General features: G+C 35.1%; 2 protein-coding genes across 3 annotated transcripts in view; one reads left to right on the top strand and one right to left on the bottom strand.

Annotated features, from left to right (window-relative positions):
* The window catches only part of LOC100369213 (ATP-dependent DNA helicase DDX11-like), a 54,548-nt gene extending 41,949 nt beyond the window's left edge, over window positions 1-12,599 (top strand). The window contains exons 15-22 of one of the 2 annotated variants that reach the window (XM_085498166.1): window positions 108-293; window positions 1,475-1,578; window positions 3,310-3,528; window positions 8,106-8,212; window positions 8,502-8,586; window positions 11,061-11,139; window positions 11,278-11,432; window positions 12,374-12,599. In XM_085498166.1, the coding sequence (XP_085354292.1) occupies window positions 108-293; window positions 1,475-1,578; window positions 3,310-3,528; window positions 8,106-8,212; window positions 8,502-8,586; window positions 11,061-11,139; window positions 11,278-11,432; window positions 12,374-12,400 (962 nt within the window). In that variant the 3' untranslated portion in view covers window positions 12,401-12,599. Of the gene's footprint in view, window positions 1-107; window positions 294-1,474; window positions 1,579-3,309; window positions 3,529-8,105; window positions 8,213-8,501; window positions 8,587-11,060; window positions 11,140-11,277; window positions 11,549-12,373 lie in introns of those variants that run through there. The other variant, XM_085498165.1, reaches the window with a different exon arrangement.
* A 269-nt stretch (window positions 12,600-12,868) lies between these two features.
* Window positions 12,869-18,412, bottom strand: part of LOC100369068 (protein-glutamine gamma-glutamyltransferase K-like) — a 33,907-nt gene continuing 28,363 nt past the window's right edge. The window contains exons 8-14 of the mRNA XM_002732157.4: window positions 17,949-18,052; window positions 17,043-17,176; window positions 16,660-16,771; window positions 15,833-16,117; window positions 15,561-15,721; window positions 13,545-13,687; window positions 12,869-13,332 (exon numbers count right to left, since the gene is read on the bottom strand). Of these exons, the coding sequence (XP_002732203.1) occupies window positions 13,185-13,332; window positions 13,545-13,687; window positions 15,561-15,721; window positions 15,833-16,117; window positions 16,660-16,771; window positions 17,043-17,176; window positions 17,949-18,052 (1,087 nt within the window). The 3' untranslated portion in view covers window positions 12,869-13,184. The remainder of the gene's footprint in view (window positions 13,333-13,544; window positions 13,688-15,560; window positions 15,722-15,832; window positions 16,118-16,659; window positions 16,772-17,042; window positions 17,177-17,948; window positions 18,053-18,412) is intronic.

Below are 18,412 nucleotides of genomic sequence, written 5' to 3' on the forward strand. Positions count from 1 at the left end.
ATGTGCATTGCTAACAGCGGAGCTATCTCAGCCGATAGGCTGCTTGTTTTAAATTAGCCATGACTACTACAAACTATTAATAGCTTATATTAATTACTGATTGACAGAAACATTGAGTGAGTCAAGTGTGAAATTCCTGCTTTTGAACCCTGCTGTACATTTCAAGGAAATTGTCACCAAATGTAAATCTGTGATAGTAGCGGGTGGAACTATGCAACCAATATCTGAATTTAAAGAACAGTTATTTTTTGCTACTGGAGTCACTCCAGAAAAAATATCAGAATTTGCATGTGGTAAGTATTCACTATTACTTTGCTGCATGACTTTGTCTTCATGTCTTATTTCCCTTATTTGGTCATGCACTGCAGTTTTTATTTTCCTTATTTGGTCATGCACTGCAGTTTTTATTTTCCTTATTTGGTCATGCACAGCCATTTTTATTTTCTTTATTTGGTCATGCACTGCCATTTTTATTTTCCTTATTTGGCCATGCACTGCCATTTTTATTTTTCTTATTTGGCCATGCACTGCAGTTTTTATTTTCCTTATTTGGTCATGCACAGCCATTTTTATTTTCTTTATTTGGTCATGCACTGCCATTTTTATTTTTCTTATTTGGCCATGCACTGCCATTTTTATTTTCCTTATTTGGCCATGCACTGCCATCTGTATGTTCCTTATTTGGTCATGCACTGCCATTTTTATTTTCCTTATTTGGCCATGCACTGCCATCTTTATTTTGTTTATTTGGTCATGCACTGCCATCTTTATTTCCCTATTCGGTCATGCACTGTCATCTTTATTTTCCTTATTCGGTCATGCACTGCCATCTTTATTTTCCTTATTTGGCCATGCACTGCCATCTTTATTTTGTTTATTTGGTCATGCACTGCCATCTTTATTTTGTTTATTTGGTCATGCACTGCCATCTTTATTTTCCTTATTCGGTCATGCACTGCCATCTTTATTTTCCTTATTCGGTCATGCACTGCCATCTTTATTTTCCTTATTCGGTCATGCACTGCCATCTTTATTTTCCTTATTCGGTCATGCACTGCCATCTTATTTTTCCTTATTCGGTCATGCACTGCCATCTTTATTTTCTTTATTCGGTCATGCACTGCCATCTTTATTTTCCTTATTTAGTCATGCACTGTCATCTTCAATTTCATTATTTTGGCCATTCAATGCTGCTTTTTATCTTTCATGTTTGGTCATTTACCTCTGTAAATTTCAATATTACGTCATGCACCATTATCTTCACTACTTAGTCTTGTTATCCTTACTTTCCATATTTGGTCATGCACAGCCATCTTTGTTTTTCATATTTGGGTCATGTATTGCCATTTCAAATATGCACTTAATATATATTTACTTGCCTACAGTTAATTTCCATATTTTTTCATGCATAGCAATCTTTATTCTCTATATTTGGTTATGCATATTATACTTAATTTGTTTCCTTCCATATAAGGGCATGTTATTCCTGATGATCATCTATTGCCAATAGCATTATGCACTGGGCCTGTTGGAGTTGAACTAGATTTTACATATCAATCCCGAGATAAGAAAGAGATGGTAAGTTTAAGATATTTCAGACTTTAGTTGAAGTTATTGTAGGCATGTCTAGGAATTCTTCTACAGGATAAATTTTGTTGTGACAGTTCTTTTATCAGTTTATCATCAGTTGTGATGTTAGAGGAATTCTGATTTTGACTCCCATGTGCGAAGCACATAATGGAGTCTTTGCAGTTAGTGTGTCTGTATGTGTGCATATGTGTCCGATTGTTCCACTGCTATCTCAAGAACCATATATCGGTTTTTGATGAAACTTGGTACATAGATGCTCTGGGCCAATGCGCAAATTTGGTTAGGTTTTGGTAAAAATCCAAACATATTAATTACCTAATTTACATGATAATTAGCTGATTTTTAGCTGTTCAATGACTGCTCCACTGATATCTAAAGAATCACTCATTGGATTTTGATGAAGCTTCGTACATAGATGTTCTGAACTTATGCGCAGATTTGATCAGTTTTTGGTAAAAGTCTGTGCATACTAATTACCTAATTTGCATAATTAGTAAATTTTCGGTTTTTCCACTGATATCTTAAGTACTAATCATCACATTTCAATGAAACTTGGTACCTAGATGTCATGACACTGCACAGACCTAATAGTTTTTATCTTGATATCAGTACATATTAATTACCTAATTTGCATAATTAATTCAATTTCAGCTTTTTATATAAGTAGTGAGCATTATATTTCAATGAAACTTGGTACTTAGATACTCAAGAACTATGCAGAGATTGATTGTTTCAGGATAAATATTTGTGCATATTAATCACCTAATTTGCATAATTAGTTAATTTTCAGCTTTTCCACAGATATCTCAAGTACTAATCATCACATTTCAATGAAACTTGGTACATAGATTCTTTAGGACTATGCAGAGACCTGGTTAGTTTTAGGGCAAATAATTGTGCATATTAGTTACCTAATTTGCATAATTAATTTTCAGCTTTTCTACTGATATCTAAAGTACTAATCACCACATTTCAATGAATCTAGAACTATGCAGAGACCCAATTAGTTTTTGGTAAATATTTATGCATATTAATCACCTAATTTGTATAATTAACTAATTTTCATTTTTCACAATTTATATCTCTAGTACTAATCATCACATTTCAATGAATTTTTGTACATGGATGCTGTAGGACAATAGACAGACCTGGATAATTGTGGGTTAAAATCTGTACATATTAATTACCTAATTTGCACAATTAACCAATTTTAAGCTTTCACTCTGATATCTAAAGTACTAATTATTATATTTAATGTGTCTCCAATACTCTCAGCACATGGGAGTTCTTTCTAAGCTTTCTTTGATTGAGAATGTGATGATTATACAGTAGAACATTGGCAGGTTACTGTTGTTCTGTTTAATCACTTTGGTTATGACATGCATGGTCTCTGACTCTAAGAAAGAATGTTACTAAATAACTACAATGTTTCAAATCCAACATTGGATAGATAATCCATGTCATTGTTTGCATACCTCTTGGCCCCAGAGCCTGGAACGTTATAGTTGACTTGACAAGTTTCAGAAAATACTGGCCCAACAGGACTGCTCCTTTTTAAGTCAATCGCTCTGATACTAAAACCAGCAAGACGCTTTTTTATACTTTTGGCATTCCATCAACAAATATTTCTCATCCTCAATTTATTTACTCTCTTTTGTGAGGATTTTATAATGTAGTAACAGAAATGAAATCTACATTACATTTTGTTCCTCATTACAGTTAGATGAGCTGGGCAGAGTAATGTGTAACGTATGCAGTGTAGTGCCCGGTGGAGTTGTCTGTTTCTTCCCATCATACGAGTATGAATACAAAGTACACGCACACTGGGATAAAACCGGTGTATTGACTCGGCTGGGTGCTAAAAAAAAAGTGCTGAGGGAACCACGCAAAGCAAATCTTTCTGAGAACGTGTTAGCTGAATATACAAGCTGTATCCAGGTTAGTGTTAGCACTCTGTCTTACTGCATAGTGTGTGTGAGAACGTGTTAGCTGAATATACAAGCTGTATCCAGGTTAGTGTTAGCACTCTGTCTTACTGCATAGTGTGTGTGAGAACGTGTTAGCTGAATATACAAGCTGTATCCAGGTTAGTGTTAGCACTCTGTCTTACTGCATAGTGTGTTTGTTGTGGTGTATGTCAGGTCACAAGACTAAACTTTTTTTAGGGTATCATTGCAAGCAATGAGTTCAAAGTATTGCAATCTTCCATGAACTCTTAAAGTCTACATCTTTTGGAACACAGTATAGTTTTTGTTTTTACATAGAAATCTAAATAAATGATTAATTAATCTGATAAATTTCATGAGCCGTTAATTAGATTTTATTCTGGGATTGGCTGTGATCCCCTTTGTAGTGAATAACCAAATATTAAAAGTAATGGTGGTAGTACAAATACTGTAAATGCATTGAGTTTCACTTGGTTTTAACAAAACATGTGAAATTACAACAAATTTATTATTTAGAGGTTATAAATGGTATGTGAGGTGGTATTTGGTAGCGGATATTTGACCTCGCTTTTGAGGTTACTATCTGCCCCAAATATGCTGATTGTTCCCAGAGAGATCTTGTTATTTTATTAACAGGTCATTGTCGAAGCACAGTTTACGCACGGTTACCATATTCACGGCAGTCGATATCTACGCTGTATCATATAAAACAATTACCATTATTACATATGTACTGCAGTTTATTTTGATTCGTCACTAAAATCAAAATCGGTATTTCGGTTCAAAATAAAGAAAATGAGCAACGTTTTAACCGGTAACCAAGACTCTGAATGAGTCTGAACAATCAGCAAGCAACATCACAAACGAAGTTGTAGTGACCCCTGTCGACGAAAGTCAACCAGTCAGTGGAGTACTGCAGTTGCACGGCATGTTTGCTAATGCACAGTTCTGTCGTGGTCCCAACTAAACGTCCATGAGTTATTTATTCGGACAGTGACTCAGATTAGACGTCTGATTATTTTATTTTCATACTGACAGTGAAACGCGTTCTACACTGACACACGTTGCTAGGGCGTAACACTATCTTGGAACATATTAATGGGCTAAAGTTTCACCGACCTAAATGCCACCCCAGCTTGTTGCACATTCTTTCTTTAATATGAAATAATCAAATATGGAACATATATAATAATAACAGAACCCCACACCCTCCCCGTGGCCTTCGTTGCACATGGAAGTTGAGATGCGGTGTATTGTGCTTTACTTTCACTCGCTTCACTCGTGAAAGTACGACCGCAGGATACACCTCATCACTCATGAAAATAACTTCCATACGCAACGAAAGCCACGGGGAGAGTGTGGGGTTCTGTCATATTATTCGTTAAGCAATTATCAGTTAAATTAGGGTCATTTTGAAGGGTTGAGTACGGTATATCCATTACCAAATACCTGAGCACAGTCCCTCTACCCCCGGTCTGGAAACGACTAGCGTTCTTTTGTCTCGAACCGTGGTGCGGGTAAACAAACCATTCACGCCCGGGCCGAGAGAACTAGGAAGTCAGACAAATTACAATACCGTCAAAATAATCATTAAAATCGGAAAATTTACCGTCATGCAAAGCGATACCTCCCTGTATGACTTCACTTTGACTTAAAATTCGGGCAATCACAACGTAAACAAACATGTAAACAAAATTATCACTATGAAATTTGGGTTTTTTGAACCCTGATACACATCACAACCAGCCTACCAACTCATAAACATTCAGTTCCTGCAATGCAAAGATTAATATCGGGAATTATGTTCATTTTCTAGTTTTAATAGGGAAAAAACTTCGCGTGCCAACATGCTGACATCGCTAAACAAATCTTGTCAAAATGGCGTCGTTCATGTAAATGTAGTCGATCGAAAAACCTGTGATATTTCTGATTCTTCGGGGTTTTATAACAGTTCAAGTCAACTATACAACAACTAATGACTTTATTCTATGCAAAAGTATATAACAATGCTTCAATGTTTGTATAAATGATTTTTTTAGCACAGAATTGAGTACATTGTCATTTCAAAACGTCGCCATTTGCATTTACGATTTAAAAAGCATCCATAAAAGTCGCTCAATTTAACATTAATAAAATGCGGTGTGACAAATAACAAATCAGCCCACCAATTTTTAATGATATGTTTCGATCATAAAATGTCAAAATCGAAGACAAATATTGGTTTCGCGCCGAGAAGTATGGTAAATAAAATAGAGTTCATTTCAATCATCCCAAAATCAAAAACGACAAATATCTAGGTAAAGGTATGAAAATTTGTTTCGAAAATGTGTTGCTGCTGGTGAAATAGATGAATTGAAGAACTACTCGCTGGCTAAAATATGACCTTATACAGATATCCTGATTAAAAAATTATGTGAAAAAGCACGAATTCTGGAATAAACAACTAAGTTGTAAACAAAAAATACATAACACTGACGATGTCAAAAATAGTGGCCGGCTGCGTACTGATCACGTGACAATGCTTTGCCCATACCCGCAATGCGCCTTTGCCAGGGAAGGAGGCCAATTCACACCTAATACAATGACCGTTTCCAGACTGGGGATAGAGTGACTGTGACCTGAGGTAACATTTAGAACCCTCATTATAATATGCCTGCACAGGAAATACGCTACAAAATAGCTATCAAGTTGCTATGTGTTAATTTCCAATTCTCCCATTATCTTGTACCACTGCTCATAGTCTTATGATTTGATTCACTTAGTTTAGGGGCAGGATCACTGGTATTTTAGTGCCAGATATAAGACTTATGATTTGATTCACTTAGTTTAGGGGCAGGATCACTGGTATTTTAGTGCCAGATATAAGACTTATGATTTGATTCACTTAGTTTAGGGGCAGGATCACTGGTATTTTAGTGCCAGATATAAGACTTATGATTTGATTCACTTAGTTTAGGGGCAGGATCACTGGTATTTTAGTGCCAGATATAAGACTTATGATTTGATTCACTTAGTTTAGGGGCAGGATCACTGGTATTTTAGTGCCAGATATAAGACTTATGATTTGATTCACTTAGTTTAGGGGCAGGATCACTGGTATTTTAGTGCCAGATATAAGACTTATGATTTGATTCACTTAGTTTAGGGGCAGGATCACAGGTATTTTAGTGCCAGATATAAGACTTATGATTTGATTCACTTAGTTTAGGGGCAGGATCACTGGTATTTTAGTGCCAGATATAAGACTTATGATTTGATTCACTTAGTTTAGGGGCAGGATCACTGGTATTTTAGTGCCAGATATAAGACTTATGATTTGATTCACTTAGTTTAGGGGCAGGATCACTGGTATTTTAGTGCCAGATATAAGACTTATGATTTGATTCACTTAGTTTAGGGGCAGGATCACAGGTATTTTAGTGCCAGATATAAGACTTATGATTTGATTCACTTAGTTTAGGGGCAGGATCACAGGTATTTTAGTGCCAGATATAAGACTTATGATTTGATTCACTTAGTTTAGGGGCAGGATCACAGGTATTTTAGTGCCAGATATAAGACTTATGATTTGATTCACTTAGTTTAGGGGCAGGATCACAGGTATTTTAGTGCCAGATATAAGACTTATGATTTGATTCACTTAGTTTAGGGGCAGGATCACTGGTATTTTAGTGCCAGATATAAGACTTATGATTTGATTCACTTAGTTTAGGGGCAGGATCACTGGTATTTTAGTGCCAGATATAAGACTTATGATTTGATTCACTTAGTTTAGGGGCAGGATCACAGGTATTTTAGTGCCAGATATAAGACTTATGATTTGATTCACTTAGTTTAGGGGCAGGATCACAGGTATTTTAGTGCCAGATATAAGACTTATGATTTGATTCACTTAGTTTAGGGGCAGGATCACAGGTATTTTAGTGCCAGATATAAGACTTATGATTTGATTCACTTAGTTTAGGGGCAGGATCACAGGTATTTTAGTGCCAGATATAAGACTTATGATTTGATTCACTTAGTTTAGGGGCAGGATCACTGGTATTTTAGTGCCAGATATAAGACTTATGATTTGATTCACTTAGTTTAGGGGCAGGATCACAGGTATTTTAGTGCCAGATATAAGACTTATGATTTGATTCACTTAGTTTAGGGGCAGGATCACAGGTATTTTAGTGCCAGATATAAGACTTATGATTTGATTCACTTAGTTTAGGGGCAGGATCACTGGTATTTTAGTGCCAGATATAAGACTTATGATTTGATTCACTTAGTTTTGGGGCAGGATCACAGGTATTTTAGTGCCAGATATAAGACTTATGATTTGATTCACTTAGTTTAGGGGCAGGATCACAGGTATTTTAGTGCCAGATATAAGACTTATGATTTGATTCACTTAGTTTAGGGGCAGGATCACAGGTATTTTATAAGACCTTGCTTCAGCTGATCAGGTGACTAATTTCAGAGTAACCATGGTATAATATATGGTCAAATATAGTGAAATATAATTCAAGTGAAAGTGAATGTTTATATGGAAGTGAATGATTTAATCTTCTTTTATTTTAACAGCAATGTGACAAGACATCTAATGAGTCTGGTATAACTGGAGCGTTGTTGTTATCAGTTGTTGGCGGTAAAATGAGTGAAGGAATAAATTTCTCAGATGGCCTTGGAAGGTATTTTATTGAACCCATGTCTTCACTGCCATTGTGATTGTGTTCTGTATACAACTCTGAAACAGTGATTCACATTTCAAATCTTGCTTGCATGGTTTAATGACATACATTTTGCAAACAATCAAACTACAGCAGAGAACGATTTCTTTGAAAAATTATTTGATTGAGTGTTATATATTTGGTGTAAGTTTACTCTGGACATAGTACCACCCAAAAATCTTTCAACATATTGGCACAATGTCAGACCAATGATGAATGTGAAGTTAATTATAATTAATGTTGTCTTAAGGTGTATTGTGATGGTTGGATTACCATACCCAAATATTAAGTCACCAGAATTGAAAGAAAAAATGGATTATCTTAACAGTACTATGGTAAGTGTCACTACATTGATATCATGCCACAATTGTCTTCGTAACGCTGTAAGAAACACGATGAGTGAGACTTGCAATAATTTTCCTTATCACACCTGGCCCTGTTTGACCATATTTGGTTACCTTGGTACATCATGTTTCCAGAGATGACTTTCATAGCTAGTCACAATGTAGAGTTTTGTCATTATGTTGTAAGACTTGACTTTGTCAAATATTGATCACATTATTTTCAACTTGCTGCTGAACACAAAGATATATGGCACTGAAATCTAACAGCGATCTGGTTAGGATTCAAGCAGTGGTTCCAGTTCAAAAGAATTGCGAGCATGAAAAAATGTTACAACACTTGTGTGTTGTGTTGATGTTGTTATGTCAGTCATAACAAATAGTAGAAATGGTAGAATAAGATTAATAACCAAGATAAATGAAAAACCAGTATTCTTCACTATGTCAAATGTATTCTTAGTTTCCTTTTTAAGTCACCGTTCAGACGAAGTCCATTACTCGGACACCCTTTGACAGATCTCGTTCAAACTTGACATACAGACAATGTATGATGACCTACATATGCACGCCAATTTTCGTTATGATTCGATTAAATATGGCTGACTGGCAGCCATTTTGACCTCAAATTTGCTAAATTCTGATATTTAAACGTGTCCGGAACTGTTTCTCGGAGCTGAACAGGGTGATTTCAATCAAAATTTGTATGGTGATCATGCATATTTGGTTACACATTATTACACATATTAGGTGCACGTCACTTTTTTTTCGAGATTCGGTCTAAGATGGCCAACTGGTGGCCATTTTGTTTTTTTCCATTTTCATGCTGATTCCTCCATAAGATAAGGCCTGATTCAGTTCAAAGTTTGTACATAGGTACTATACTTTGAGATAACACAACACCATGTTTTGTTTTGATATTTAATCATATTTGTCGAAATGGTGGCTATTTTGTTTAATATCTTGAAATCACAGTCTGTAACATGTTCGGAACAGTTTCTTGGAGATTAGCAGGGCGATTTCAATCCAACGTTTGTATGGTGATCATGCATATTGGGTTAAAGGTTCACGTTATATTTTTTTCAAAATCTGAACCAAATTGCCGACTCACTGCCATTTTGTTTTTTCCTTTTTGTGCTGATTCCTCTGAAAAATATGGCCTGATTCAGTTCAAAGTTTGTACATAGGCATTATACTGCCAGGTAACACAACAACATGTTTTGTCTTTGTCGAAATGTAAAATCACATTCTGTCTAGGACGATATGGCCTGATTCCGTTGAATAGAGCATTTTCAATCAAACTTTTATGATGACCTTACATATTAGGTTACGGTGCAAGCCATATTTCTTTTGGAGATACTTGAACAACGATACCTGACTGGCTGCGTTTTTCTTTCATGCTATTTCCTCTGTAAGATATAGTCCAATTCAGTTCAAAGTTTTCACGTAGGTACTATACTGAAAGTAACACAATATATAATCTGTGAAAGTGTTAAAAAAAAACATTGATCTTTCATTTCTACATGTCACTTGTACTGAACATTGACTACAGCTAATACTGAACGACAACTATGCTTATTTTGACATATGAAATTGTCCACAAAATAGCTGCTCAGGAATGATACAAAATAGCCAATTGTATGCATTGGTTGATTGTTAGTCCCCGTTCGAACAAAGTCGGAAAACGGACTTATAATTCGATCTCCGTCCGTCTGTCCAGAGTCGTATCTCAGAATCCCTTGGACCGATTCCGTTCATTTTTTGCATGTGCCTAGTACCTTATGTGGGACATATGCACATGCAGTGGTTTAGCGATTCGATTCAAAATGGCCGACTGGCAGCCATGTTGTTTTTTGAAAATGTTGTATTTTGGACATGCTTTGTCAGTTGTCATTCAAACTTGGTACATAGATTATACATGTTAGGATACATGTCCATGACGATTTATTGCGCATTTGGATCAAAGATGGTCGACTGGCAGGCATCTTGTTTTTGTATTTTTATGCGGTATCTTGGATGTGCTCTGTCAGTTTTCATTCAAATTTGGCACATACATGTACTTTATACATGTTAGGATGCATGTCCATGACAATTTGTTTCAAAATCTGGTCAAGGATGGCCGATTGACAGCCATCTGACTTTACTACTATATTTCCACAATTTATGTACCATTTTCATTCGTATTTGGCACATACATCATACATATCAGTGTATTTCATAATCAGATCAAAGAAGGCCGAATAACGACTGTTTTTATTTTGGCCATATTACTATGACACAAACACGTGTTTTGATGTAAATAAACAATCTGTTGTATACGCCACTTGGAACTCAAGTTTCAAGGACATGCTCGCGACAACCCCTCCGCTTTAATATGACGAGCACAAAGAGAACTTTCAAAAATTTAACGGGGACTGTGTCATTTTCAATGACTTGTTCACCCTGATTTATTGCGTGATTTTTTTTTTCAGGGACCATCTGGTGATGGTAAACTGCCAGGACAAATTCATTATGAAAATCTATGCATGAAAGCTGTCAATCAGTCAATTGGTTTGTATACTCCAAAAATGTTTATATTAATAGTAGTTTTAGTAAAAGATTGCAAACTTTCTGTTATGGCATCATTGGTTGATGGAAATGACAGTCATTATTCAAACTCATCACTATCTTGTTACAATTTCATTTCAGGCCGTGCGATTCGTCACAAAGACGACTATGCAACAATATTACTCCTGGATCACCGCTACGCTAAATCACATATCAGAACAAAATTACCAGGATGGATTGCTAGTGAGTTGCAAGTAATGCAGAAATTTGGTCCAGCACAAGCAGCAATCAAAAAGGTGAAAAGTCTTACAGAACACGTACTTGACCATACCTGGATCTAGCAGTAATTATGCCATTTATAATACTGGATCTATTTTTTCAATAAAATAGTATACTGTATAATGTTAAACAAGAGACTTGTGATAATTGTCACCTGTCGAGGGCCAGTGACTGACAGACACACATGGGTTATTAATGTACTTAATTATTTATGTGAATTTTTCAAAAACACCTATACAAGTTTGATGTGTGTCACACTACATCTCACAGCATCTTTGTACCATTGAGATATCAGTACAACAGACACACTAACCACAAAGGCTCCCATTGTGTGCTTTATGCTAGAGTCAAAATTAAAAAGAAAAGACAAGCAATGTATTAATCTTTTATTTGGAATTTTAAAGAAAACATTACATGACTAATTTGACACAAAGACTAATGCAGGGTCCATAGCACCAAGAGCCAAACTTTCTTGCATTTTTCCCCAAGACATTTTGACCCTTAATTCAGGCCAACATCATCACCAAAGCACATCAAAGTTCTGAGGATATGTTAGTTCCCTGGAGAAAACGAGTCTTTCTAAAATGAAATAATAACTATGAAGAAATTTAAAGACAACTCAAAGACTTTCCAGACCACGAAAAATCCAAAGGATTTTTCTAACGCTATGGACATTGTAATGATATTAATTTATGTAAGACCAAAAAAAAAAGTTTTGCTTCTTGTTCTAGGAAGCAGTGATGACGTTTCAATAATAAGATTTACTTGGATCAACAAAACAAACATTTCCACATGTGTGCTAAGAAGCATAACTTATTTTGGTATCTAAACTAGAAGTAAAACTTTTTGTATTACTAGTAGGTATATAATTTGTGCATTTCATAAGAAATTACATCCTATATATATATATATTCCCAAAATTCTAATTATTTGATATAATTTTGTTATTTTATTTCAGTTCTTCGTTTCAAAGGAGTCTGAGTAATTCATGTTCCTGAGAGCAATTTATTGGGTTTCCATAGAAATGGTGAAGGCACTGCTTTTGTTATAATAGACAGCAACGAGTATGGTACGGTTTTCACTCAGAATTTAGGTTTTTTGCTTCGTTCGAATATTTTCAACAGCCATTTCAGGCAATTATACTAAGTTTAATAGTTATGATATTAACAACTTATTTTATTTTCAATCATATTTCTTTGTTTTTGTCTAAAATTGTTACCATATTGGAAGCAATTATTAACCTTTTCCACCAGTTTATTTATATGTTAAATTTGGACCAAACAGACTTGGTTTTATCATTGTGCAGAGTGAGAGTCAAAAATAGAGAATATATGGTACAATACAAACTCTGAGGGATAGCACCATTATTTTAGAGGGGGGCAGCAATTTATAATTAGAAGGATAATTTCTCTCCACATATGCCTCTCTCAAACAGAACAAGAAGGAAAACGAATCTGCCCCAAAATGTTTATTCATCCTCAGAATAATGGTGTGCCCCAAATTAACAGATACTACCAAAGACTGTAAACTTCTTGTTAAAATATTGATATAAAGTAGAAATAAAATTGTGCTTTTGCCAAACATACATGGCAGTGATGGACTACAAAAATGGTCTTTATTTGAACTGTTGTATAGAATAAGTTTGCATGGTGGCGTAGTCTCAAGTGAAAAAAAAAAAAAAATTGTTTTTCCAAAATTGTTATGTGCTGAAAGATAAATGCCTGTTCACCACCATATGAACTTATTTTTATTCTGCTCATTGCTTTAGGCTATTCTGCTGCTACTATTTCTAGACTTGCCATGCCAGTCACACCACTGAGCTGTTTTGAGTGAAAACTAGCCAATAATTTACGGCGACCAGTTTTGACTGGTGTCAGTTTCACTTCTAATTCAGTGTCTTTGCCACTTGGCACATTTCTGCAAAAAAAAAAGAGATAAATGTTTAGTATCTTAGGGAGTTTCTTTTTTAGAGGATAAGCATCCTTTAATATTCCACTTATCGCTCAAGATTTATTTGATGAATCTGAACTGTACAAACCCCAAAGCCCTTACGATGTTTTCTGCAGATCATACAATTTTTATGACAAGTCTATATGACTTTCAAAAAAAATTAATCATGCCTATCTTACCTGACAGTTTTTCTAATCTGTCCATCGATACCAGCTCCTTCAAGTCGAAATGAACAGAACTGTAAAGTGATCGGCAGTGGATTGGTGAACATGACAGTAGCTTTGAAGGGATCTCCTATTGTCAGCTCACCAGAGGGGTCAATCTGTGATAAAACAAATATTAATGAGCAAGTACACTTTCAGGAATGATCGAGATGTGTCAAAAATAGGTCTCTGTTATTGACAGTCGGAATTGGGAGAAATGCTATTGATGCCAAAAAAAAGAAGTTATATGGACCGAAAGCATAGTTAGTAATTGAGAGCGAATAATTGGCTGAGGTACAGCTCTAGAACCGCATTAATTAAAACAAAATGGCCACCAGTCAGCCATTTTAAATCTGATCTAAATAAACAGAATGACGTGCATCAAGGTCCCATAATTTCCAACCATATGCACCAAGTTTGAACAAAAACCATCCATAAATTCTTGATAATTTGTCAACACAAAAATGGTTGCCATTCGGCCATCGTGAAACAAATTGATGTACAAAGTTTGAATGTAATCAGTCCAGGCATGTCTAAGATATAGGTCCAGATGCACAAAGTCCATAAGTCTTGGTTTTCGAACAGGGACAAATCAAAGAAAGCTTAGAAAGAACTCCCGTGTGCTGAGTATTGAAGACACATTAAAAATTAATTCAAAATTACTTGTACATGAGATATTGATGGAAAAACTGAAAACTAATTATGTAAATCAGGCAACTAATATATGAATTATTATGCTAATTAGAGAATTAATATGAACAATTTCTATTGTTCTAGAGCATTATGTACCAAATTGTATTCAAATGTGATGATTAGTAATTGAGATATCAGTGGTTAATAAGCATAAATATTTACCAAAAACTAATTGGGTCTCTGCATAGTTCGCTTAAAAACAAATTTGTGGTTCTTTATATATCAGTGGAACATAGTCCTAGAAGATCTATGTAGCAAGTCTCATTGAAATATGATGATTAGTACTTGAGATATCAGGCAAAAAGCTGAAAATTAACTAATTATGCCAAATATTTACCCCAAAACTAATCGGGGGTCTGCACAGTCCTTGAGTAACTATGTACCAAGTGTCATTGAAATGTGATTATTACTACTTGAAATATCAAAAGCTGAAAATTAGGTAATTAATATGTACTGATATTACCCTAAAAACTATCAGGTTTGTGCAGTGTCCTATGACATCTATGTACCAAGTTTTATTGAATTGTGATGATTAGTACTTGAGATATCAGTGGAAAAGCCGAAAATTAGGTAATTAATAATGCACAGATATTTACCAAAACCTAATCAAATCTGCACATTGGCCCAAAGCATCTATGCACCAAGTTTCATAAAAAATCAATGTATGGTTCTTGAGATATCAGTGAAACAGACAGACAGACACACACACACTAACTAACTGCAAAGACTCCCTTTTTGTGCTCCGCACACAGGAGTCAATAAATGACTCTTCAAAAAATTGAAATATTAGTCAGAAATTAAACAGGATATGCCATTTATGCATTTTTTTATATCCCAACTGAATTTCCTTTGTCTAGACTGGTGTACAGAGATATACCGGTATGATTGTCATGGACAATTTGAGGAGAAATACAAGATGGCTGCCAGTTGGTTATTTTGGATTAAAACACAAAATGAATGGACATGTTTGTATCAAATTTGAACAAATCCTTTCCAAGATACCATGTTTTATTGAAAACAAAATTTGAAAAGTCATTTATTGTATTTCACAAAGAGGCTCCTTGTCAGTCCTCATTTGCATAAAATCACCAGGGTGACATCGTAGTAGGAGAATGCTTCCAATTTCTTGTATGTTGACACTACCATTAAAATTGTGATAATTATTACGCTGTATTATTAGTAAAGGCTAAACCTAATTTGATTTGAGTTCAACCTGTCATCGTAGTTTATAATAGCATATTTTGAGTTTGATACACAATAAAAAAAGTATGTGGATGGATCATATAATATCCTACTCACTGTGACTTCCAGATCAGGTTTGCGGAATCTAAAGTCAAAATTTCCAGCAAATGTCTGTTTAGTATCTTTCACACCAGCCATGATGAAGAATTTTAAAGCAGCACATTCTGTCAGCAGATACTGATAATCTGATACTTCAATTGTTAGCCCATGAGTAATGGCTGGAAAAATAAATGAATCAATAAATTTTAAGCAATTTGCTGAAAACACAATGTTGTAAGAAATACTGATTAAAATACTGGTTCAGTTTGTCATCTCAAAAGTGAACTTACTTTCCCCAGGGCCTATTTTCAGAGTCTCCTTATCGACCTTCACTCTATGTGCTTTGACACCTGTGTAATAAACTGTATTGCATGTTACCGTGGTAACTACTTCACGAGAATCAGTCATGTGGTCATTAGTGATCTTGATTTTAACATCAACTGGTTTACCAATCATCAATTCGTCAGGTATGTCCACCTCAAATCTTGCGTCTTTTTTAATGTCTTTATGGAGTTTCTTTGCAGATTTTACATGCTTGATTGCAGATAATACAGACAGTCTTTCACGGTCTGAACCTGGCAAGAAATTGCATAAATCAAGTGTTAGAACTTTCAATAGACGAATACGATGTACGTCTTTCTATTGGATGAATTGATACCATTTGTTCTACCGGTATATATTATATCTTTCTATTGGAGGAAATATGATACATGTCTTTCTATTGGAGGAAATATGATACATGTCTTTCTATTGGAGGAAATATGAAACCTGTCTTTCTATTGGAGGAAATATGATACATGTCTTTCTATTGGAGGAAATATGATACATGTCTTTCTATTGGAGGGAATATGAAACCTGTCTTTCTATTGGAGGAAATATGAAACCTGTCTTTCTATTGGAGGAAATATGAAACCTGTCTTTCTATTGGAGGAAATATGAAACCTGTCTTTCTATTGGAAGAAATATGATACATGTCTTTCTATTGGAGGGAATATGAAACCTGTCTTTCTATTGGAGGGAATATGAAACCTGTCTTTCTATTGGAGGAAATATGATACATGTCTTTCTATTGGAGGGAATATGAAACCTGTCTTTCTATTGGAGGGAATAATCCTACCTTCTGGGTGTTTATACTGTAGAGTTACATCCTCTCTGTCATCGCTGTCTACTGCCTTGGTACTCATATTTTTACCGATTTTAAATGGATCCACATCCACTGGTTCTGGTAACTATAGAAACATAGTATAATAGTATAAAACATAATCACTTTAATAAAAATATATCCTGTTTCATTTGCATGGTGTAATGTGAATAGCAGCATATATATGGCTGCAGGTAAGAAATTATTGGGAGTGAATATCTGGGCACTTACACTGCCTGACAACCATGGTTGGTGAAAAGTTATTGAAAACTTTCACTGTACTTTAGGCTAGTTGTTGAGACTCCTGACACAATACTACTCCTACATGAGTAATATTTTAGGTGAACAAGAACACTTACTTGTTTATCTTTTGATACTATCCAATTGACCGACTCTGCGTTTACTTCAGCAAATATAAACTTAGTATCGTATCCCAGATAGACGTCTCCATTCTTGATAGCAGCCAAGGAAGCAGGACCAGTACGAAATATTCCTGTAAAAAGTTATTGACATGAGTCCCCTTTGCCCAATATTAAGCAAATCTGACAGTCAGTCATTTTGAATCAGAACTTTAAATGAATGCATATCAATATATGTAACATGGTGTATAATTTCTCAGTGATTTTCAAACTGGTCTGTAAAACAAAATGACTTGCCTCAACGATGATGTATAGTATGTACTAAAGTTTAAACAAAATCTGTCCATATATGACCTGGTTCTAGAATGGCATAAATGTGTGACTTTGATATGGCCACTATGAATATGTGATAGGTTCATGTCACAGGTCATTGCCAGTCAGTCGGCCATTTTAATCTGAAAATGTATAGATAAAGCTGATAAAATATCTGTTTATCTATATATGATAGAAATCTGTTTCAAAAATAGCAGAAATTGTCATCATTTTAAATTGGATTGTGAAATGAAAAGTTAGAATGTGATTGGTCAAAGCATGTCAGAGATATGCTCCTAAAATAGCATTCATGCATCAAGTTCATTGTGTTCAATGGACGTACCTAGTTTGAATAAAATACGTCCATGCACGACTGAGATTTGGTTCCAAAAACATATGAATGCCTAAAATTGTCGCCATTTGGCCATTTTGAATTTGATCATGAAAACAAATGTATGAGTGAAGTTAATTGTAATCAGCCTAGGCATGTCTAAGATACAGGTGCAGATGCACAGAGGTAAAAGTATAAGACCTCTACGTCCGGACGATGACTAATCATTGGATTAACCCTCCCCTCCACAATGTATTACACACCCTCACTGGTTTCCTGAGGTGTTGCGTCAGCTGCTTGCCATCCACCGTAGCCTGCTGGCAAATCAGGTCTTGCCATCCAACAGTCATTCCACACATGGAAATTCCTTCAAGACATAATGATAGAATTGCATTGCATTCAATCATGTTAATTTATAATGTAAGAATTGTGTTTGTTGTGATTGCATCACTGAACTCAATATCATTAAGAAATACCAGGCACAGTATTTACAGTAATCTAGTTGACTTTATATTATTTTATTCAACACATTTACTCCTTTATTCATTTAGCTTGAGTATTGACAGCCCCTACTGTGTGTTTTCATGTAGTTCTCAACTCTTATATAATGTTTATTTAGTTGCAGATTTTAGCATTCAATCTTTTGTAAATTTATAGTGTACTACTGTATCTGCGGGTTCACCATGGAGCCATCAAAGCAGGTTACCTTAATCCTGTTTATTTTTTT

This window comes from Saccoglossus kowalevskii, chromosome 4, assembly GCF_978046115.1.
Source record: "Saccoglossus kowalevskii chromosome 4, keSacKowa6.1, whole genome shotgun sequence".
NCBI lineage: Eukaryota > Metazoa > Hemichordata > Enteropneusta > Harrimaniidae > Saccoglossus > Saccoglossus kowalevskii.